Source organism: Miscanthus floridulus, chromosome 13 (assembly GCF_019320115.1).
Source record: "Miscanthus floridulus cultivar M001 chromosome 13, ASM1932011v1, whole genome shotgun sequence".
In the NCBI taxonomy this organism is placed as follows: Eukaryota; Viridiplantae; Streptophyta; class Magnoliopsida; order Poales; family Poaceae; genus Miscanthus; species Miscanthus floridulus.
The window spans coordinates 5,940,511-5,965,647 of record NC_089592.1 but is presented as its reverse complement, the minus strand read 5'-3'; the positions used below and the strand labels follow the sequence as shown (position 1 = coordinate 5,965,647).

Sequence of the window (25,137 nt, the reverse complement as noted above, 5' to 3'; positions counted from 1 at the left end):
CAAGGTTAATCTATGTTCCTTTCTCGTTGTGATGTTGCCTGCATTTATTTTCCTTTGGCATTTGGCTGTGATTCAATTCAGCGAGAACTTCACTTGAGCAATGTTAAAGAATGGTGAACCCAGATCGTTTTATGGACAACTGTAGTTTAGTTCTATATTAATAAAAAACAAATCTTTGATTGTTTCTTGATCTAAAACAGTGTGGTTTTCATGCAGTGTAGATTTTCTGATCTAAAATAATACTAAACAGAAATCTAACATGTTAATCTTTCAATAGAGAACTTATTAACATGTCAAACCGCTCATGGATGTATAGTGGTTGGCAGCGTGGTAACTTTTCTAATGAATGGATTAATCAAAGCACTGTGTTCTTGAATCATGCATTTGCATTTCCGGGTGTAGCTCAAAATGGTACCATCAAGTGTCCTTGTGCCAAGTGCCGGAACTATTTTAGACACCCAAGGAAAACTGTAAAATTGCACCTATGTAAGCATGGTTTTAAGGAAGGCTATGAAACATGGACAGAGCATGGAGAGGGGACTGTTAGTCATACTAAATTTGACAATGCAGTAAATAGAGAGGGTTTTGATGAGACCGACCATATGGATGAAATGCTAGTTGATCTAGCTGGGGCCCATCCACCTGCAGTAGATGAACCAACACCATATGCTAAAGCTTTCTACAGGATGGTCGCTAGTGCAGATGAGTTGGTGCACGAGAAAACCAATCACTCATGCATGTCCGCGGTTGCTCGATTGCTTGCCGTAAAGTCACGATACAACATGCCTATTGCAGAATATGATGACATCTTAGATATTGTCCATGAACTTCTTCCTCCAGATTCTAAGCTACCTGACAACTTCTACCAATCAAGGAAACTATTAGAGGGTCTTGGTATGCCATATGTGAAAATTGATGTTTGCTACAACAATTGCATGCTTTTCTACAAAGATAATGAGAATAAAGAGAAATGTGATTTTTGTAAAGCCAATCGATATGAGGATGGTGGGAAGAAAATTCCACGCAAAGTTTTGCGTTATCTTCCCATCAAAGATAGGCTGCAAAGGTTGTTTCTACACCCCGAAATAGCCAAACTAATGTATGCACCTAGTCCCTCAACAAATGGTAGAATGGTGCACCCTTGTGATGGAGAAGCTTGGCAGAAATTTGATAAAGACAACCCTGACTTTGAATCAGATAGAAGAAATGTGCGACTAGCTGTAGCAACTGATGGTTTCACACCATTTAATCTAAGTGCTGCTCCTTATTCATGTTGGCCAGTCTTTGTGACCCCACTAAATTTACCACCTGGCACACTCTTAAGACAAGAGTGTATTTTCCTCTCCCTTGTTCTTCCTGGTCCAAAGCACCCTGGTGAAAAGTTGAACATTCTAATGCAGCCCTTAGTTGATGAACTTCAGGACCTATGGGTAGGGGTTAATTCTTGGGATGCTTCGGTAAAGAAAGAATTTACATTAAGGGCAGCCTACCTTTGGTCTGTACATGACTTCATGGCATATGGTGACTTTGCTGGATGGAGCACACATGGTAGATTGTCATGCCCATATGGATATGAGTGCAAAGGTTTTACACTACATAATGGTCATAAGGCTTGCTGGTTTGATTGCCACAAGAAGTTCCTACCTGTTGATCATGAATTTAGACAACAAGCAAATGCATTCCGTAAGAACACTAGGGTTTCTGAGGAGCCTCCTAGTATCTTAACAGGAGAGGAAATGCAATGCCATTTGGATAGATTTGTAGGTGATTCAGATACCTATGGAAAATTGCATAATTGGACACATGCACTTTGCTTTAGGCAGCTTCCATATTTCTAGAAACTTCTTCTACCTCACAATATTGATGTGATGCACAATAAAAAGAATATGGCTGAAGCCATATGGAACACATGCTTTGATATAGGAGATAAGACCAAAGATAATGTGAAGGCTAGGCTAGATTTAGCTCAGATTTGTAATCGTCCTTCGCTCCATTTGGTGCAAAGAAACAATGGGAAGTGGGATAGGCCAAGAGGTCCATTCTGTATTGGTAAAGATGACAAGCCAACCATTCTCAAATGGATCCAAGATTTAAAGTTTCCTGATGCATATGCTGCAAACATAAGGCGTGGTGTAAACCTTGAGCAAAAGAGGGTTTTAGGCCTAAAAAGTCATGACTCTACCATATTTTTATTGAACGGTTGCTTGCTGTTGTGTTCCGCGGGTTCTTGCCTGACAATGTATGGCGCTCTTTGGCTGAGCTTAGTTACTTCTATCGCCAATTATGTGCGAAAGAGCTTAGCAAAGATGTTGTTCGTTCTCTGGAACAAAATGTTGCAGTGCTTCTTTGCAAATTAGAGAAGATATTTCCTCCTGGTTTCTTCAATGTTATGCAACATTTGATCATCCATCTACCTTATGAGGCAAGGTTAGGAGGGCCAGTCCTAGCTCGTTGGAGCTATCCATATGAGAGGTAATTATGTAAATAAGTTATGTAAGCTGCTGTCCAAATTAAAGGACCTTAGTTTATTGATCATGGGTATGTTGTTACTTCATAGGTGTATCCAAAAACTTAAGAAGAAAATCAAAAATAAGGCTCGAGTTGAAGCTGCCATGGTTGAGGCATTCCTAGTTGAAGAGGTTACAAATAACCTTAGCTTGTATTTTAAATCCACTGCTCCTTCAATAAGAAACAAGATACCTCGCTATGATGATGGTGCATCTACATTTCAAGCTATATGTGACCTTGAAATTTTTAAATTCTCGGGTCGATGCATTAGTCCAAGGGGTATCCGTGACCTCTCAAATGAGGAATACAAGGTTGCTTTCCTGTACATATTAACAAACATGCCTGAGATGGAAGATTTCTTCATGTAAGTTCTAAAAACACATGAAAAATCTAAGGTTTCTTTAGTAGAATTTGTGCATATAAGGATAACAATAAATCTGTTAATGTAGACAATTTGAGAAGGAGCAGTGGAAGAGCCGTCTTCCTCCCACAGAACAGCAACTTCGTGATTTAAGGTTAAATGGTTGGAAACATGGCCGTGGCACGGAATCAGGGCCAAATTGTTTTGAATGGTTCAAAAGAAAAGTAATCTTCTTCCCTTGTTCTAAAAAGTCACATTATGCTTACTTTAAATTATAAGAAAATTTAAACAAAGTTAACATATAAATTGTTCTTTTTCAGTGCCAAAAATCAGCTAGCATTCACAATGTGTTGTGCCAAATGTCTTATGGTTTCCGCACTCAAGTTACCTCATATGGGTGTTATGATATCAATGGATATAGATTTTGGTCTGAGAAATATGAGAAAGGAAGACCAGGGCTAACAACCATTAATACTGGTGTTTGTGTTACTTCATATGATGAATCTAATAACGCTCTTGAGTATTATGGTGTCATAGAAGATATCATAAAGATAAAATGGGAGGGTAGTATTAAACTAGAGTTGGTTTTGTTTTATTGCCGCTGGTTTGATCCAACACCTAATGGATTGAGGCGCATAGAAGACCTAGGGTTGGTAGAGATCAAGCATGTAGCAAGATTAAAAAGTTTTGACCCATTTGTGATGGCTAGTCAAGTTACTCAAGTTTACTATCTGTCGTACCCATGCAAGAAGGAGTTGTTACCATGGTGGGTTGTGTATCAGGTTGCTCCACATGGATGTGTACCTCGAAATACCGATAATACTGAGTCAATGAGTTTTGAAGAGACAATACATGATGTCTATCAAGAGGAAGGATTGGATGGTACCTTTATTATTGATTTGGGGGATGCATTGGACACCATAATCTCATTGGGCTCTGACGAGATAACTGACCCAAAAGACTTGGAAACAGTAGAGAAGGCTGTTGTTCAAGATGAAGGATATGATGAAGAAGATATTGAGGAAGAGTATGAAAGCACAGAAGAAGAGGAGGAACCAATGGATGAAGAGGCTGAGGAGACTTATGATCCAAATGATTTCTGATCTAGTCATAAACTGCAATTTGGAAAAACTTGTTGTTCCAATATATAGTCCTAGTAAAATTAATGTGATGTAATGCAGTTAGTTGTCTGACAACCAAAACTTTTCAATCTACTATTATTACTTGTGTGGACTATATAATTTTAGCTTGTTGTTCACCTTCTAAACTTATATTTGTTGTTTTTTTACTTGCTGGTTATTCATTGCATCCATTTACCTTTTGTGCAGACTTAACTTTTGTCCTAGCTGTTTATTTCCTATGCTAATTTACTTTTTGTGGACTCTACTTTTTGTGCAGATGACTCGTGCCATTCGTCATGTTCCAATCAATCGTGCTACTAGCAATCGTGGCTCCCATGGCAGTGCATCTCATGGTATTGGTACAGCCTCTGCTAGTGATGCCACCCAAAGGACCAGAGGTGCTCCTGCCTGAGAAGAGCCACCTAAAAAAAGAGGAAGGAAGCCAGGGCGTGTGACAGAATTAGCACTACCTAAGCCTGGTACCAAGGTGCTTCTTAAACCAAGTGGTGATGAGTGAGTACATTACTAATTAATGATTCATTATTATTATAAATATTTGAACACCTCAATAAAACAAATATGTATGATTACAGGCAGTTTAGCTATGTTGACTATGAGAACAAGGATCCCCCTTACAAATACACGACTCAAGTTGGAGTCGTTCTTAAGAGAGAATACCCTACTGTGTTGGTTGAGGACAGGGACGAGAATGGGGCACTCATTAGGAAGCATGCAGCACTGGAGTGGGCAGATTATTTTTTTCTAGATCCTGCGAATCAAACGGGAGTGTCAAGTGCAGATAGTGTGCTTTCTGAATTTTGGGTAAGCAACACATAATTTTTCAAGTTAGGAGTATAACATGCACAGATAAGTTGCTTTTGTTGATCTAGCTTGTCTTGTACACATGCAGCGCTTGTTTGAAGTCAGTATAGATGACCAAGCAGAGGCTGATCGTGTTCTTGAAAAATATTTGAAGAAAAGAGTTAAGGACCTGTTGTATCAATCCCGTGTGGATTGTGTGAAGGAGTACTACAGGGATCCCAATACACTTGAAACAATTGATGATGCACATGCTCGCCCGATATAGCTGCAGTATGAACAATACTTGGCTGGTAGGCTGAAGTGGTGTAGTGACGAGGTGTGGCCTAGGTTGTGTGCTTATTGGTGCACTAATGATTTCAAGCTAAAACGAGCGAGAGCACAGGAATGTCGCTTCAAATCACAAGATATTGCTCAAAATCGTGGAGGTTCGAGGCCATTCACGGAGACACAACAAGTTCTGGTATGATACCCTTGCTAATGAGTGTCTTCTTACTTGTAAGAATCTGTAAAGACTACTATTTGAATTATAAGTGCTATATCTGACAGAAAAGTGATAAGAGAAACCTCAGAATGTAACAAACAGCCAATCTGGACAAACAGACAAATTATTTTTTTAGCACAAGGTAATCTCGTCCAATATGAAAACAACCAATATGACATATGGCTGAGGATTACTAGCAAATCTGCATGTTCTGAACAAGTACAGATTACTATTTTTTATATTTCTTTGCTGATGTTTACATTGAAAACCTATTCTATCTTATAGGGAAAGAACTTTGGTCCAACAAAGGCAACATTTATGAACACATTTGCTTTGATGCATTCTGGTTTCAAAAGTGTGGATAGCACTGGCAGTACTGGTCCAATTCGTTGTCAGAAAGCACAAAAGCCGATTGTAAACACGCTCTACTTTGATATATGGAAACCATTTACTTTTTAGATTCTTCTTTTATGGTGCAAGTGACTACTTTATGTATGAACATTGTTTCTAGGATGACTATATGTCAGCTGTTAGGAGGGTTGCACATCCAGATGAAGTGGATGGAGAGCATGAGCACATGGAAGGGGAAGGGGATGTGGAAGAGGATAGCCAGCAAGTGCATGAGCAAGAATTGAATGGCAAGGTCTTGTATGACCTCTCTAGTGGCACGCCCCATGGACGATTTGCCATTGCAAATGGTGCTGTTAGGGCAGCTGATATCAGGGCAGCCACGAAGGAAAACAATATCTGTCCATCAAATTCAGTTTCTATGAAAAGCATGGCACGAGAAGTTGCACATCTACGCTCTGAAAACACAAGGCTACAACAGGAAAAGGATAATGTAGGCAAAATGGCACTAGGCTTGATAGTGGTATGTGCAAATATCTGAATCTAAGATTTGTTGTTTCGAACAACATTTGTTCACATTAATGTGGTACATATTCGTGTGCAGCGACTTTATCGGCGCGTGGGCGAGGAAGTTCTAGAGGAAGCACTAAGCATTCTATCAATAACACAACCAACCGTGAGTATATAAAAAATATTCTATTAGCTATAAATCATAGATGGAAAATAAACAAAGTGAAGGGAATTTTATTCTTCTTTGTATGGCATTCAATTTAGGCATTTGGCTCCTATGTTTCAGTTAGCCTAACTAGAGCTTTTTGGTATTCAGCATGGCAGTACCCAGTGCACCAGTGAGGAAGTGGCCTCAAGTTGATTCTTTTGTAGCTATGGACTTTAGTTGCACAGAATCACATAATCATGTTACACTGAGATTCCAATGTTCACATCTGGTGGTAAGGTAGAAATTCACACTTTTTCGGTTTTGAAGAACTGGGAAGAATTAGTATGTTATGCAAATAGGGCACCACAATTTCTGTTAGTTGAACTGATTCTGGACTAGTGGTATTAAAATAATTAGTAAACTATTCTTAGCTGAACATGTATACCTTGGTCAGTAACACATTCTTAGGTGAACATCTTTTGTTTTCAACTGAACATCTTAGCTGAACATTCTTAGCAGAAAACAACTTTTGTTTTTAGCTGAATATGTTTTAGCCTTGTACTCATATTGACTGAAACACATGCAGCCCGGTGACTAATAATCTTTTACTTTTTCACATGCAGCCGGTGACTGGATCATCTCATGTGGGTTCCGAATCGACTAATGACGATGTTGCAGCAAATGAGAGACTCCATGGTGGAAGTAGAGCTGCACTGAAAACCAGGAACTATCATAATGAAGCCACATGTGCAGGTGCTGGTGCTGATCTCACTGAAGACTGAATGGCTATGTAGCCTGTTCTTTTGAAGTGTTTGCCCCTGCATACAATTTGGTTGGTACTAACCTTCAGCTAGTTCTTAGTGGCGTGGATGTTGAGCTAGTACTAACCTTTAGCTCGTATTCTTTTGAAGTGTTTGTCTCTGCATACACTTAGGTCAGTACTAGTGGTGTGGTTGTTGGGCTAGTACTGATCTTTAGCTAGTACCAGTGGTGGAAGGGAGTTATGTTGATGCCAAATGTTTGGAGAAGTTATTTTGGGTAGATGGGTGCTAAATATTTGGACATCTCATGTATTTACCAATGTTGATGCAAACAAGACATCTATGTATGTAATGAATTTATGCTAGACTAATCTATATATATATGTTGGTGTATTGTATTTATCTTGGTATATGTCTCCATGGTTCAGTGTATATTATATTCAATATATCTGTTTTAAATTATATGGAAAACAGTATTAAGTTTTTTCCTGTCGGTGTGATTTTTCCTGGCGGTTTAACACCGACAGGGAAAAGAATTTTCCTGATGGTCCTCTTTCGACAGGGAAATCACAACCGACAAGGAAAAATATATTTCCCTGATGGGAAGAAATCGACAGGGAAAACAGGCACCGGCAGGAAAAAAGCGATTTTTTTGACGATGTGCAGACCGTCAGGGTAAATGATATAATAGCTTGTCGGTTTTGCACCGCCAAGGATTTTTATTTCCTTGTCGGTAATCCATTTTTTTTACGGTTTCTACCGTCAGAGAAAAGAGATTTTTCTTGACGGTTTTGCAATTAACCTGTGGGTTATCCACCGTCAGGAAATTAAAATCGTATTTTCCTGACGGTACACCGTCAGGGAAATAGCATTATCTCTGTCGAGCCAGCCCTGACGGTTATTCCTTGGCGGTTCACCGTCAGAGAATTTACTTTTAAATTTCCTTGACGGTGTTTTACATTTCCCTGACGGTCCATACACCGTCGGGGAATTTCGGCTCTCCAGTAGTGTGCGTCGGTGATCCAGTAGTCCAGCAGCAGATAGAGTGAGTGAGTACGTAGGTACATACGTAGTACTATACTACAGCAGCACGTACACATGTACGTGCTGTAAGGTGCATGTTTTTCCATCTTTTTTCTCCTGGCGCCGATCAAAATTAATCCTCTGAATTCACTCTGGGCAAGTACGTTGTCGGATGGGGAGTCGGTTTGTACGTACCACGTGCTTTTACATGCATGGGATGCATGGCAAGTTCGTTCGTTCGTTCGCCAATCGCCACTATGTGTGTGCTGTACTTCTCCTAGCTAGCTCTGGCATTTGTTGTACGGTGCAAATTTAGTTTGCATGCCATGGGATGGATTATTTGCACTTGATGCCCCCATTGACTTTCTCTCCATGCATGCAGTACATTACTATGATTATCTTTCATTGCATGCCCAATTAATTGCTAATAACGTCGGTAAGCATGCATGCATGCATCTCGAACAACCATTCTTTATTTTTCTTCTCTTCTTTTCTTTCTTTCTAAGAGGGAGAAGATTTCCAACCATTCATAACGCACTATTAGAACCACTAGATATAGTATAAAAGTGTCCTTGAACTTGAAAAGGCTGGTTGTTTATAATAAGCTGCTGTATGAAAGAGAGAGGAAAGGAATCTAATTTCAAAATTAGCTAGCATGGTTGTTGCACATGTAATGATCGATAGGTAGCATACCTAATTTTGAAGAGACCATCCGCTGAATTTTTTCTGCCTGCCTGCCGGCCTCACTGATCAGCTACCGGCCTTTTTCTAGCTAGGGCAATGACATGCATGTTCAACGTTTTACAGTGAACCAAAGAATGCAGTGCAGTGCAATGCAAATTAAGATCAGAACAAATAAGCATGCAGGATCTCATCAGATCGGTGCATAACTTCATCATGTAATAATAGAGGAAAACAATAGATGAAATGCAGGAGGATACGTACGGTACTGCATTCCGTACTAGACAGATACGGCCGGCCGGCGGTAATTGTGAGGCGCCATTTGACACCATCAAACGAGTAATACGAGTGCAAGTACAGGCGTTTGCCAGCCTTGTATTGGCACGTACGTACTATACACTGCTCCTAAGCTACGATCATCTAGCTAGTGCTGCTGGTATACAATGCATGCATGCATCGGTGATTGGTGCATATATATTATATAGTGGGCAGCAGCAGTGGCCGTACGTACTCTACGTCTCTACGTACGCAGGTACGTAATGAGCTGATCGAGCTACAGCTCCATCTCGAGCTCGATCTCTCGTAGCTAATAATCTGTACTGTAATGAGATTTAAAGTCCAGTGCCCTTACTGCTGTACCGTCGCTAGCTGCATGCATGCACAATATTTCCTCATGTGGTGCCCTATGCACGCATGAATATAACACTGCACTGGCACGCATGCCCAGTGACAGCAGATCCTGCAGATTATTACTTTTGAGATCCATGCATGCATGCCAAGTTGCCGTGGGTAACCGACGAATCAGCTGAGACTTTGATCTGCTTGTTCTTTGGAGCAGATCAAAGTCTGTATATATATAGAACTACTACCCTCACAACGAAAAGTATATTTGTGTTAAAATTCTTATATTGCACTGTATGTACAATATTTCTTCACGTGGTGCCCTATGCGCGCATGAATATAGCACTGGCATGCATGGCCGGTGACAGCAGGCACAGATTACTTTTGAGATCCGTGCATGCCAATGCAAGTTGCCGTGGGTAACCGACGAATCAGAGATATTGATCTGCTTGTTCTTTGGTTGGATCGTACCAACTATATATACATATGATATATATAAATATACGTTGTTAAACGGAAGGATCATATAGTACACTGTAATAGAGAACAGAATAGAATATCTGCTGCTGTGGCTGATGAGTAGTAGCTATCGGTGACGATGCTACACAGAGAGATGATGGAGACGCTGGCGGGGCCGCCGCCGTACGTCGCGCCGGCGGCGGCAGGGACGACCATCAGCAGCAGCGATCTTCCGACCATAAGAATCTCGACCGACAGCCACCGGCCAAACATATATATACTTAAGATTTCGACTACCTCTGTTCTACAAACAGGACGTCCATCGTTAGTCATATTACGTACCTTTATTTATATCATATAGCCCACTCTATGAATTTCTTAAGATTTCATCACTTGAACACGTACGTTAGAACATTTCAGGCCTACCCCAGGAAAATAAAGATGGTGAACGTCGTCGTTTAGTGCCTATTTTTCTTTGTGTTGTTTTTTTATAAGCTTGGCTATGTTATGGAATATTTAGTGCTTAGTTAACCTGGTTTGCTTGGGCAGATTACTTTTCTGGCAGAAAAGAGAGGTTTGCAACTGTGCCAGGTTCTAAAGCGTTCGGTGCTGCACAGTATTATTAGTAGACCGCGCGTACCAGTTGATGAGCCCATATCTCCATCTTGTTCACATATGTGAATGCATGTTTGTTTTCTTTGCTTTATTAGTTATCAGATGGAGAAAGCAAATAAAAAACGAGTTTCTTTTAATTCCTTAGAAGTACACATTGGAAAGAAAATTAAGGAAAGTAGGTATAAATGAAATAGGAAGTTATAGAAATACCTCTCTCACACACAAACTTTTTGATTTTGCAACAATTGGGCTGGGACTGGGATCACTGCACCTCAAACTAACATTGTTTTAATTTGTTCAAAAAGAAAAATGGTAGCAACACTACCCCAGATTTGGACATCATTGTCGGTTCACAAACCCCCTTCACTGCCGGATTTTGAACCAACAGTGGCATACCGGCAGTGATGGGCGGTTGACATCACTATCGGTTCTTAAAAACCGACACTGATCTACAGGAAACAGTGTCGGTTTCTGGCTCCACCCGACAGTGTCTAGTTGAACAACACTGTCGGTTTATAGTCCCAACCGACAGTGATGGTTGCTTCAAGAGTGTCGATTCTTGGCTCAAGCCAACAGTGTTGAGCAAGCCTACACTGTCGGTTCATGGCTCAAGCCGGCAGTGTTGAGCTAGCCAACACTATCGGTTGATGGATCAAGCCGGCAGTGTTGAGCAAGACAACACTGTCGGTTCATGGCTCAAGCTAGCAGTGTTTTGCAAGACAACACTGTCGGCTTGTTGATAACCGGTAGTGTTTTGCAAGACAACACTATCGGTTCGTTGCTAACCGATAGTGATGGCCCATTCGTATTTTATTGTTTTATAATTGATTTTAATTTATATTTTTTTGTGGAATCGGGTTTCGCTTTATATACGCTACATAGACGATAGGTCCATCAATATTAAACATTACAAATGCTACGATTACAGTTCAAATGTTCTTATCCAGATCTTGATCCCTCAAAATAAAAAAGAAATGTTCTCGGACTTCACAAATTGTGTAATGCTTCTCGGACTTCTTACAATAATCTGGCGAGCCGCTCTAGGCCATACTGGTCCGTGTACCTCACGGATTATGCAATGGAAAATACTCCATCTTTTCCCAATACCTCGGCTAAGATAAATTTTGCGAGCTCTGATTGCAGTGCGACGATCTCCATGTCTAATAGCATTTGATGGTTATATTTCTTGCGCTGTCGTTCAAAAAAGATGATATCCAAAGAGGAACAGTAAATCATTTTGTTGAATTATTAATAGACATAAATGAAATGGGGATTATACACACTAACTTATCAGCTTCTTCCGATTTTCCGCCGATGTAGCGAAGCATTGCCCACATTATATAAAACATGCATTCATTATTTCCCGCCAGTTGTGACAGGTACTTCCCCTCCATTTCAACAACCTTGAATGGGACCGGCGTCCCACCGATATGTCTTCTTCGGACACTGAGCAACATTAAAGGGAGAAACATTAGAAAGCGGTATGTGTGATTAGAAAATAATATGTTATTAGGATCGCTTACTAATTCAGCACTGCCATCGGTGCATACAGATGATGAAATAGTTTTTTCTTTGAGTCCCACACCTCGATTAGATTTTTGACAAGATTGACACAAATGAAGACAAAATGGTTGCTACAATCACATAATCCTAATTATCGAATAATCTTAACAAAAAAGAAGCATAAAATTAAAAACCGAGAACATATACTTGTAGTTGTAGGCTAGAAGTATGTGAGTTTTCTTCTTTATCGTGAATTCGTCGAAAACAACAATCAATCTCTGTTTTAGGTCTTCCACGTCACATCCATAGAGGCCTAGACATGTCCTCTCATTGACTCGCAAGGGGTCCAAGAAGCCTATGTAATCCCATTTGCTTTTTAGAATGCAAAATTTTGCTATACACCTACATAAAATCATGGAAAGTGCTCAAAAGTTAACAATTTGTCTCGAGAGAGTAGTTAATTGTAATATCGTGCGTGTAGGGTTCTTACATAGTCCACAACGTCAATATTTGAACATCGAGAGAGTGTTTCTGGTATAGCTGGAACAAGCACTCCCACTCGACATCGAACTTCTCTTCTTCAGGATAATGGAAAATATGTGGCAAACGGATAATAACCTCAAAACCAAAGTCATCCGTCTTTGTTACTTGAGCCATGTAATATTCATGCAACTGGCGCATATATGTTGTCAAATTTTTATACTCGTCATCGAGAACCAAAAGATTGCCCCTTTCATACTTCATTGCCAGTGTTCCCGTCCCTTGTACATCATAATAGATGTTCGCGACCTCTTCCATGGTTAATCCTAGGTTGTCTTCGACGTACTTCTGTATGTTCCTTAAATCTTTATTGTGTATTTCTTTGTCTCTTGTTGTAGCATATTTATTCTGTGTTTGCCTTTTGAATTCAGACTTCAACAAATACGAAGGCATTGAGGCATAGAGATTGAAGAAACTAACACAATCTTCCTCCAAGATGTGTGCTGTAATTTTTTCTTTCATCAAGGTGGTAACGCTGCCACTGAACGTCCTTTTTCTTTTCTGTTGGTCCACTTTGGGAGCATTAGCGACCGAATCCAAGGACCTTTTTTGCGACTGCGAGGATGTCCTTGATCTTGTTTTGGGCTGAGGTGGAGGAGGAGGAGGAGGATGACGACGAGAATTCTGTTTTCCCGACGCTGATGAAGATGGAGAAGGAGGGGGAGGAGGAGTCTCTTTTCTCGGGGCTAATGAAGATGGAGTCAGACGAGGAGGAATAGAAGGAGACCTCTGTCTTCTCGGGGGTGATGGCTCCGGATGAGGAGGGCAGTGATCTCTGTTGGGAGATGATGATTGATCATCGTGGGTGGGCGAAGACTCGTAGTCGTCATCATCATCAGAGGACAATTGATGGTCAAGCTTAATGAAGCGCTTGAGCTAGACCACTTGAGAGCCCTTGTTTTGACCAAGTTTTGGCATGTCTTCCACTATGGGGTACTCAATGGGTATCTTGTTAAACTTCTTATCAAGTATTCTATCAATGGTGACGCGAGCGTACCCCTGTGGAATTGGGTGACCATTAATTGTCCTATCTCCCATAGGCCAGGCCTGGCCAAGCGTCACCTTATCCTTTGTCCATTCCTGATGGATGTATAACTTGACATTGACGGGTTCAGTGATGCCGTCCACCGGATGAGGCACATTCGCCTCTTCTTCGTCGAGCGGGGTCGATCCGTAGCTGCTGCGACCCCTAAACTGTGGGCTAAAGGCAGTAGGAGTAGGGTTTTGTGGTACTTCTAACCCCTTGGACAGCAAAATTTGCTCGACTCGCACTTCAACAGTCGCCTCAATCCGTGCTTCCATTCTGTCTTCCATCTCTCTTAGTCACCTCAAATACTCTGCCTCCTGTTCTGCTCTACCCCTCGAGCGGCTCTGGTAAGTGTTAGATTCTTGGGGGAATGCTAGTTTCCAAGGAACAACACTGGTTCCTCTAGTGCGACCAGGGTGCTCCTTGGTTCTGAGTGCCTAGGTGAGCATGTCTTTCTCCCTATTAGAAGTGCGAGTCCCTTGCCTCACCTCCTCAGTTACCTAGGAGATCGTCTAGATGAGTTCGCTCATGGGTTCATTTGTGGAGCTAAAGCTCCCGTCCTCGGCGTGACGTACATTCCTCCCCATATAGTATAATACCGATCTGGGCTCCCAATCTGCTATCTCAACCTGAACGCCTTCCTCAGCAAGGCGATCCATCTTTTGAAGTTTTGCTTCAAATTCTAGCATCTTTTTGGCGTAGCCACGAGAACCAAGATGATTAGGATTTATCACTTTCTGTGAGTTCTCCTTATTCTTCCTGCTCAGTGCTAAGTACTCCTCGAATAACCTGTATTCCTTGAAATGTTGCTAGAAGTCCTTCTGCTTGCTAAATTGTCCACCAACGAAATCTGGCTCTTTATTTTGGAGGACAAAATTCTTGTACAATGTCCCCATGGAATTCTTGAAGCATGACCTCATGATTTCTTTTGCTTTTTTCTTGACTAACTCCCTGTCATACTCCGTTGGGAAAGTGAAATACTCTAGGATCTTGACATCCCATATGTAATCCTTCTCACTTTCGGGAACCCTCCATGGGTCATCATCTTTCCCAATCCACTTTCTTTACTTAATCGGGATGAAGTCCCTAACAAGTAACCCGAGGATAGTCTTGTATTTTGTTAAAGCTATAGGCGGTGAGAGTGGATCCCTAAATTCATTGAACTCGGTAATGTGCCAGTGTGCATTCCTACCAATAGGAATCTTTGACATGCCTCGCTTGGATCTGGCCTTCCTGCTACCCGAACCCTCTGGCTCCTCGGCTGGCGGAGGCTCCTGCTAGAGACACCAAGTAAGCTATGACCCTCTCAATTGATTAGCGTGTGTGGCTACATAGTCACATGATACCAAAGTTACCTGGCCATCTTGGTCATTTTGACCTAGATCGAGCAGGCCGGATGGGGTCCATGGCTGCTCGTTCTCACCGACCTGATTGACACCATCACCATTTGTCGGATCATGCGGCTCTCCCATCCCAGCGATATCAGCCGCTTCTTGTTGATGATCTGTTCTTCGGCGACGGGGTAACAGGCGACGATGAGTCATGGCCGTGACACGATCATGGTTAGTTTTGGCCGCGGACAACTACTAATAGCATATGTTCATATATATATAATATGTTTAATGCAAAGTCTAATAATAAGTCCACATACACCAAAGTCAAATAATAGCATATGTTCACCTAGAACAAATTCATTGTTTGATTGACCACATACAACAAAGTTCACCTACTGTTCTATGAAAATAAGCCTACATCAACTTCCAAATAAGAAAAGCGATGACCATAGATATAAATAAAAGCATGACATCTTTCCAAGACTAAGGAGCATTTCTCCTAATCTTCACATCTCTGGCGGGTGGCTTCTCTTCGATATCCAGTGCCAGTGGATGGCCATGGTTTGCATTCATTGGACCATAGTAGGCCAGTTGCCCATGGTTTGCAAGGTAGGCCGGATGACTATAGTAGGCCCTCAAAGCTTCAACTTCTATGTTGTATTTTTTGTGCAAATTACCAGGGTAGCGATTGACTTGAGCATAGCAATCTTCCTAGGTTTGATAAATCCCAGGCATGTGACCAACATGCACTACATACCATGCCATGGTTGCCTATACATTTAAGTAAATTAGGTTGTCATTCAAACATGATGTATTCTTATACAATTTAATATATTTATGAATAACACACAACCATTGTATAGATAGGAGTGTTTGGAAAATAGCTATTCACGTGCCTTAGTAATAGTTGTTAGATGTAGGAAAGATATAAAGAATATTTTTTATTCGTTAAAAACCAAATGATGATTTAGAGAGCCAGTTTAAGACTTTTGGATATACTCCTAGAGATGTCTCAGAGTCTTCAGTCTCACTATAAATTCCCCAACCGTCGGCGCGAGGTTCTTTCACAAGTATCAGTGTAGGTAAGCATCTTTCCAAATTAGTGATACTTTGATCTGAAACTTACATGATTGGTAGGGGCAAATATGCATCTCATACTATCCCAGGAAAGTGACATGCAAAAACTCATAATAAGATAGGATTGTTGGAAAATATTCCTAGTTTAATGCATAAGGCTACATAACTATGTATTACTTGTAATCTTGCATAAGTTAATAATTATGCATCTTTATGCTGATAGCATGGAAAATTCCATGACAAGTTTGGACATATATTAGTTCTATAGGCCTAAAGTATATATACTCCATCCTCATATCCAAAAACATTGAGCATTGGTGGCACAGTTCCAAAAACATTGAGTATCCGCCTGATGGAAGCGTAGTTGCAATTGCAAGCTACGAGGTGAGGCCAGCCATTGGTTTCACATATGTATCCGGCCAAGCTCCAATGATGCACAAGATGGTTTCACAAAGAAAACGTAAGTTTGTTTCACAGAGAAAATGCAAGTACTCTAAAAACAAACTACCATTAACGTTCAGAGAGCAATTTCTATCAAGTATTACGAGTCCCTGCTATGTTTATCCTGGTAACCAAAAATAAAATTACGCGTTTGTTCTTATCAGTATACTGATGAATAGAGCTGAGTAACGTGCTACTAAGTAACAATGTACTACTTACTAGCAATGCGTCCAGAAACACAAAGAAATAGACAGCCCACACTGTGTGGCAAACCTAGGTTCTAGCATTCACAGTTGCATGATCAAACTGTATGACAGCACACACTGCATGATCAAACTGATTCAAGTAAGCAGTTGTGGGACATTTCATCAGACACACAGCGGGCAGTGAGCCACACACTCACCGTGGGGGTGGGAAAGCAGCTATCCGCACGCTCCTGAAGGCCTCGACGGTGGGACGGACGACGCGGTGCTTCGGACGGTGCGGTGCTCTGGCTTGGCACGGATGGCGTGGTGCTCTAGCTTGGGGCGGTGCTCCAGCGTGGGGTGGTGCTCTGACGTGGGGCGGTGCTCCGGCGTGGGGCGGTGGATGGCGTGGGACGGTGCTCCGACGCGGGGTGGTGCTCTGGCGGCCGGGGGGAGGGGTTGGCGCGGGGTTGAAATGAATTGGGATAATTTCAACCCACGCCACTTTTATAGCAGTAGCTCATCACTGCCGGTTTTGCTTGTAAACCGACGGTGATGGGGCACATCACTGCTGGGTCAATCCCCAAACCGGCAGTGATGTGCTATAGCAGTTAGGTGTTAAGTAGGATAAGTTTCCATTTTCTTTTGAACTCCTTCTACTGGCGCAACGGTTAAGACCCCTCAACTTAGCCCCCGAGACCCGTGTTCGAGTCCCAGGCGGCCCAAATTTTTTTATTCTATTTTATAAATTATTAATTTATTTCGAGAAATAGCTCATCACTGTCGGTTTTGCTTGCAAGCCGATGGTGATGGGGTACATCACTGCCAGATCATTCCCCAAACCGGTAGTGATGTTGTGTAGCAGTTAGGTGTTAACTTAGGTGTTAAGTATGATAAGTTTTTGATTTCTTTCGAACTCCTCCTACTGGCGCAACGGTTAAGACTCCTCAACTTAGCCCCTGAGACCTATGTTCGAGTCCTAGGTGGCCCAAATTTTTTGTTCTATTTTATAATTTTTAAGCGGCCTAAAGGTCAAAAGAAAAAAGTAAATAACCCTTGGCACACATCCTATACTAGCGCAGCGGTTAAGTCTTTGAACTCTGCAGCCCAAGACCTACGCTTGAACCCAAGGACTAACATAATTTTTTTAATTTTTTATATATCACTGCCGGTTTTCAAAAATAAACCAACAGTGATTAACAGTATCACTATCGGTTTATTCTCATCAATGCAGGTTTTTTGAAACCGACAGTGATGTTTATATATATATTAAAGAATTTCTTTTTATTTAAGCATATGTATTCTTATGTCGAAATGACTTGAAATTTTTTTGGCAAGCTTGTACACCCAAATTAAGACCCCACATAGGATCTTAGGTTTTTCTGATCAGTTTTTTATTTATTATATTTTTTTGTGTGCTGAATGAGACAAAAGAGGGTGAATTTCATGTTGGACTCGATAGATTTTTTCATCCACCTCCACAAAATTCTTATCCCTAGGGCACATTAGAGACTGTATAAAAGTTTGGCACCATTTCGGATCTTTTAGTGGGTAGACTCAGTTCAACCTATAATTAATTGGTGTCGTCGCGCAAAAATTCAATTAAACCTCAAAAAGTAGCAAACCATCTCCAGAAAATCCCAAACTTAGTGTTTCCTTCATACATGGCACATGCAAGCCTAAGAAAAAGTTTGAGATGAATACGACACCAGAATGCCTATAAACCACAGAAACCTTGATAACCTATGTGTATAGTCATGGTTCGAAGAAATGGCACGTGTACCTCTGTGAAGCATGTATACTCTGCCTATGTCGAAATGGCTTGAATTTTTTTGACAAGCATGTATACCCAAATTAAGACCCCACACAGGATCTGAGGTTTTTCTGATCTTTTTTTTTATTTATTATATTTTTCTCTGTGCCGAATGAGACAAACGAGGGTGAATTTTATCTTGGACCCAATAGATTTTTTCATCCACCTCCACAAAATTCTTATCCCTAGGACACATTAGAGCCTATGTAAAAGTTTGGCACCATTCTGGATCTTTTCATGGGTAGACTCAATTCAACCTATAATTAAACGGTGTCGTCGCATGGAAATTCAATTAAACCTCATAAAGTAGCAAACCATCTTCGAACACTACTAGAAATGTGTTCATCAATGACGATTCACTCGTGACGATTACTAATTTCGTCACAGAATGAGAGCATTCTATGACGAAATGTGCAGGTTCGTCAATAGTCACAAGTGACGGAGCTTTGGCACGAAGAATAATGACGAAAACAGAATAATCGTCATACAATAACAAAATTAAATCGTCATTGATTGTTTGGCTCATGTACCACCTCGAGGACATGGGTCCAGCTGGACCTGCAGCCTTCCCCCTCCATTTTTTTTGCAAAAAAATAGCTCACTGAGTGAGCTTCGAACCCGCAACCTGCTGCTAGGTTGATAGGTGCCTTACCACTGGAGTACTCGGCCTTTTGTGATAAAAATATGCATATTTTTTTTATTTGTAAACTCCATGGTAATTGAATCATAGATGATAACGTGGCGCCGTGGTCCCACTAGCGGGTCCCACACCGAGGACGTGGCGGATCCCACGTCGATGACGTGGCGATGCGGTCCCACCAGCGGGCGTGGCGGCGAACACGTGCCGCTGCGGGCCCAGGGTCCAGCTCCACCAGCGGCCTGCCCCTCCCTTTTAATTTTTGCAAAAAATAATCCCCCGCAGGGGGAATCGAACCCGCGACCTGCCGTTAGACAGGGAGGAGGCGTTACCGCTGGAACTCCCGACCTTTTGTGTTTATGGCTAGCCTGTTTTTCTATTTGTACTTAGATCATGATATCATGTTTTTTTTGTTTTGTCGATCGAGTTGATGGGCCATATGTGCGTGGTGGCTGGTCGCGTAGACATCCCATACGTGCGTGCATAGGTATCGTGGCGCCGCCGTAGTTCTTCTCCTGGGAGGCCAGTACCGATCTGGCGATCTACGTGAGCCGTCGCTCGTCGCTGGCCAGTACCAATATGGCGATCTCCATCTCCTTCTCCCTGCGTCCACGCCGACACCATCGTTGTCAGTACGCGCGTGGGACAGAGCAGCAGCGACGGCGAGCAGAGCTGTGCGTGGAGCGCGAGCAGAGGATTGCCAAGTACAAGGTTTGATTTGTTTATCAATTTGTTTTACATATATGCATGTCTTTGATGTGTTTTTGAATTTTGTTGAATTTATTACTAGAATTTAAGGACTGAGTACAATGTACAGATGGATAGAAGCTGGATTTTTGGGACACAATTCACACCTGCATATGTGAAAGGAGTTGAAGAGTTCATGAAATTTGTCAGTGAAAGATACCCCGAAGACAGCCACATACTTTGTCCGTGCAGCAAATGTCTTAATCAAACTCTGTGGTCTCAGGATGATGTAAGTGACCATATACACATTTATGGGATGTCAGCTACATACACTAGGTGGATTCATCATGGGGAGTCGGCAGATACTGTAGTAGTTGAGAATTTGGAGCAGCCGGAGGTCGAAGGAAGTGATCATGACTTTGGGATACATGTGGATGTGGCCGATGATGATTATGTGGATGTAACCATTTGGCTATAGATTGAGTTAGGCGTATGTGATTTATTTTGCTTTTTGTCTTCCCAGATTTTCGTGTGCAATTAGTAATGCATTGTGAACCCAATTTGTCTTCCCACATTTTCCCAGATTTTCCTGTGCAGTTAGTAATTTAACTTTGAATGTGAACCCAGTTTGTCTCCACTCCATTTTAGTACAGTGATTTCTAATAACTATTCATAACGAATGTACTCAGATCTTGAAAGGCATGAAGAATAGTCATAAGTGATAATGCTGTATAATTTCTCTCGCTCAAAAATTTGAATCATGTTCCTATAGGTTCATCTCCTAGCTAGGGAGCCGTATATTTCTGGTTTCTTGAATCCTTGCACCTCTGCATTTGGAGCCTTTAGGAGGTGTTTTTGGTCCTATTTGCCTCCCCATTTTGGTTTCAGTAGTCTAAACTTTAGGAGCTGATCCTTAGAATTTGACCCAACAATCAACATATGTATCTAGAATTTCTGCCTGTCGTATCTTGATCTGTCATATTAAGATTTGCTTCATCTGTATATCTGAATCATTTTCAGCTATTTTTGTAGTTTTTAGTATTTGGTCATTTCTTGCTAGATCATGGTTAAGCACCCAGAAATTTTTCTTAGTTTTTAATCAACTGTGTCAAAAGAATATTAGAATGGTTCTATTGCACAACTGATACACTATTTCATCTTAAACTCATATAGCAAAGAAACTTCTCATTTGTAAAATACATGATCCTTTCCTTCCACTTGGGGAATAAATCCTTTTTCAGAATCAGAAATGTAGCAGAGTGCATGCAAGTGTGTTGATTGGAAAATAGTAGTTCAGTACAAGCTTTCTTCAAATTTTTCACAGATTTTAGAGTAATTGTGCTTCAGTACACAAATACCTGTACCTCTTAGTTCTTTCTGACCTAATACTTTTTGCCTATAACCTATCACCTCTTATCCCTTAGCTCTTCAGCAGGCACTACTAGCTCCTACCTCTTATCTATCTACCATCTAGTATTACTACCTCTTAGCTCTTAGTTCACTCCTTTTTATTTTCTAATAGACACAATTTGCTTGTTTTTGTAAGAATCTGAAAAAACTGATTATGAGAGATGCCGGGATGCACGCGTGGCGAACAATTTAAAAAAGATGCAAGATTTCGGCTTGAAAAATCTATCTTTTCAATTTAATAACTCTGTATCACTATCTGCATCAAAGAAGGGGGGAAAATCAGCAAACAAGAAAAGAAATAATGAAGATTTGGATTCATCGGAGTATCTCCTTGAAGATGATGATCAAGGAGATAGTGATGATGATGACACTGAATCTGTTGAGCAGCCACAGCCCCTAGCAACTAAGGTGCTTCTTCTATCTTCAAAGTACTGGATGGGGAATATTTGCATTGCATTTGAGTGTTTTTAATCTGTTCTTCAATATATGCCTTTGCTTTTAGATGCATCTTGTTTCTTGCATACCTATTCTTTAATATATGGTCTAGCTTACTGCTGCAAATGACTTACTTGATTTTTTTATCCACAGTTTCTTACAGGGTATAGTCGGAAAGTCCTAGCTTCAAAGAAGAAGAAGACAGGCCCCACCATGGCGCCAGGAGTTAGGGCTAGTAAGAGAGTGAGGGCATCTCAAGGATCACAGGTTCAGCCTCCTGAATCCCAAACAAGATCATCAAAAAGGCTTCTTGTTACGGCGAGAGATGGCCAGAATGTAGAGGATCCTACCAATGGTCATGATGAAACACCACCACAAAGGTCTTATACAGATGCAGAGGAAGGCGATGGAGCTGGTGGTCAGGACAATATAGCTGCAGAGGAATTCAGTGGAGGTTGTGCTCAAGACAGTACAGGTGCTGATGAAGACAATGCAGCTAGAGAGGAAGACACTGAAGGAAAGTTGATGTTTCTTTGTCATTCTATTATGCCATCTGGTTTGCTGATCTGCATGAAACTAAAGCATTTAAATCCAAATTGTATTTTGCAGCTCCTTCATAGCGAGCCCCAAGGAGACCCAGGCCACCCACCAAGGGAGCACAGCTGGATAGGATGACTAAAGCTATGGGAAGGAGAATGCCCATAGCTGTTGCTGAAGGGAAAAGAAGGCCTCATGAACCTATTCAAGCAGCCAAGTTTGCATCTGAGGCTGGTGTCATCATTAGAGATAAGGTCCCTGTCCTAACTCATTGGAAAGATTACAAGAGAGATGATCGCTATTACAAAGACTTTGTGGGAAAGCTCTCTGTAAGTGCATTATTGTTTCTATGGCAAACTTGTATATCTATTTAACCTGCATTGACTAACTAAATATGGAATTGTCATATGACTAGGGGCGCTTGGCCATTAACCCTAAAGACAAGCCAACAGAGGAAGCTTGCACTGATATGCTGCGCTCTGGGGTGCGGCAAATGCGTTATCGGCTGAAGAACAAATACTTCAATGGTAAACCTGCAAATGAGATTCCCACAACTTCTCTAGTTGCATGCATGTCTGATGCAGAGTGGAGGGTACTGGTTGCAAAGTGGTGTAATCCAAAAAACATGGTACGGGTATCTTGTCATATATTCTTTCTCATTCAGTTTCCAAAGATCTTCTCATTTGGAACCTATGATCTCATCTGACATGTTCATTCTCTTGTAGGAATCATGTGAAAAGAACAAGCAGAATCACAGTAAAGTCAAGTATCATCAGGCTACGGGTTCTTGCAGCTATGTGGCACACTTACATGCATATGTAAGTAAAGAGTACCTTGTACATATTTGCACTAACCAACTTATTTTGCATTTTATCTGACAACTTTCCTGTAATTGATTATCTATGAAACAGAAAAAGAAGAAAAACAATGCAGAACCAAGCACAGAACAAAATGAAGAACTTGATTTGGTGGAGGCCTTCAAGACCTGCCATACCAGCTCCAAAAATGGTCTCAGTGAACCAGCAAGAGAAGCACTTGTAAGTCCCGACATCTGTTTCGCTGTGCCATTTTGTTCATTAATTGGATAACATGTCCTATTTTAATCATTTTGTATTCTGTCTTTTGCTCAAAACTGGTCATAATCCAACATAGCTATATACTTGCTAAATAAGTTAAGTACTAACTAAAGGCTGTTCTTATTTCTGGGAACAATCTACATGCAGTCATAAATTCAGATTGCAGTAATTGATATACTAGATTAAAACTGCAATGTATCAAACAAGGAATGGCTGAATGGGTTATTATCTTGGATGGATATGAAAATGGAAGCAACCTAACTGCAGCCAAGTCTCTAAAGCCCATGCTTTTAGTTATTCTCATGTGCTTTATGTATGTGTATTATCTGCTAAACCAATCTGCTGAACAATCTGATAACTGTGCTCTGTTAATACTTGATAGATGTTGACTGGAAATGAGATTACATTTAACTTAGAACAATCTGAACTAATTGTGTCCACATGCTAGGTGATTTCTGATTGTTTCATTGTAGAGTAGCTGTGCTTTATGTCAGTAGGAACCAAACTACAGTTTACATAATGTTCCACATAACAAATCAGATAAATTGTACTACAGTCTGTCCATTTTGCTAGGTTTGCTTCTACCTCTCTCTAGTACACATCTTGCTATTTATATTTTTAAAAATACATCTTGTGTGATATTTGCACCTCAAATTAATGCAATAATGATCAACTAATGATGGGTCATTGCTGTTTCAGTTAAATATGGAAGCTTTGAGGGCAGAACCTATTGCTGAAGGTGAGACAGCAGTATCCATTGTGCAGGTTGTGTCCCAGGTGCTCTCCCAGAACAGCTCAAACCATTTCCTCAAGAGTGTTGGCATCAAACCAGTGGCATCCTCCAAATCATCATCATCAAATGAAAGCGAGCTTCGGGAAGAACTAGCAGCTAAAGCTAAGGCTGCTGTACAAGATGAAATCGACGATCTCAAGAAGAGAAGTGAAGAAGCTGAGGAAAAGCTGGCGAGGACACAAAAGGAGATGGAGGAGTACAAGAAGCTGACAGAGATAAACACCAAGGCAATGGAGGAGAACAATGCGCTGCTCAAGCGTATCTTGGCCATCAACAATGGTTCTTCGACATGAGCGCTGCGCGTAGCTGCTGGTTGATGAAGCAAGGCGTCCGTGCTGGTGATTTTGCTTATGCAATAACCTATGTTGCTGTTGCTTGCCCAATTTTTAATAGTTGCTGTCATAACCTATGTGAACTGAGATGAAACTAGTACATGGAATATGATGTCTAGTGAGTTATATGTGAACCAAGTTTAGTATTGTTCATTAAGTTGATGGTACCTATGAATACTGGATCTATTAAGTTGATGGTAATTGGAATACTGTGATCTGTTGTTCAGCATGTGCACCTGTGATGAATTTTGTTACCTTTTTGTGATGATTTTGTAGTCGATTCTATGACTATTTTGTAATCTATTCAGTGACGAATTTGTAATCACTTCAGTGACGAAAATGAGAGCCAATCATAGCAAGACACGTGGACTACTCACAGCATGCCCTGTGGCCCAATAAAAAGTGGACACGTGCACATCCACATCACTGGCCACATCAGCGGCCACGTAGTCAGACACGTCACCAGCCACGTGCCAAGCCACATCACCTGAAACATGGACGTGCCACATGGACAGGACACGTCAGTTGCCAGCATGGCAGACGCCGTCTGGCCGCCTAACAGACGGCAAGTTATGACGAAAAAGGGGCTACATCAATGACGAAAATGCATCGTCATAGAAAGAATACTCTTCTATGACGAGGGCCATTTCGTCATAGAAGGAACACACATCTATGACAAAAATATATGTTTCGTCACGTTATCCAAAATATGACGCTCATTCAATGACGAAATCGATTTCGTCACAATTTTGTCATAAAATAATATATGTGACGATTTTGGTGTCTTCAGTGACGAAAGGAAAGCGTCATTGATGAACACATCCCTAGTAGTGGAAAAATCCCAAACTTGG

At 41.2% G+C, this 25,137-nt stretch overlaps 1 protein-coding gene and 1 pseudogene across 1 annotated transcript; both read left to right on the top strand.

The window, feature by feature from the left end:
* Nucleotides 1–290: 290 nt before the first annotated feature.
* Nucleotides 291–3,972, top strand: LOC136499330 (uncharacterized; annotated as a pseudogene).
* Nucleotides 3,973–19,595: 15,623 nt separating this feature from the next.
* Nucleotides 19,596–24,275, top strand: LOC136499329 (uncharacterized). Its single transcript, XM_066495022.1, has 9 exons — nucleotides 19,596–19,727; nucleotides 19,807–20,163; nucleotides 21,381–21,521; nucleotides 21,702–22,069; nucleotides 22,180–22,414; nucleotides 22,501–22,713; nucleotides 22,811–22,907; nucleotides 23,031–23,122; nucleotides 23,861–24,275. The coding sequence occupies exons 1-9, from the start codon at nucleotides 19,596–19,598 to the stop codon at nucleotides 24,245–24,247; spliced, it is 2,022 nt and encodes a 673-aa protein (XP_066351119.1). The 3' UTR covers nucleotides 24,248–24,275.
* Nucleotides 24,276–25,137: the final 862 nt, after the last annotated feature.

What these genes read in the sequence shown, in the direction of transcription:
- LOC136499329 (XM_066495022.1), top strand. Translation starts at nt 19,596, where the DNA reads ATGGCGATCTCCATCTCCTTCTCCCTGCGTCCACGCCGACACCATCGT. An exon ending in AGAGGATTGCCAAGTACAAG is followed by an intron (nt 19,728 to 19,806) that starts GTTTGATTTGTT and finishes ATTTATTACTAG; the next exon opens with AATTTAAGGACTGAGTACAA. An exon ending in GGTGTAATCCAAAAAACATG is followed by an intron (nt 22,714 to 22,810) that starts GTACGGGTATCT and finishes ATTCTCTTGTAG; the next exon opens with GAATCATGTGAAAAGAACAA.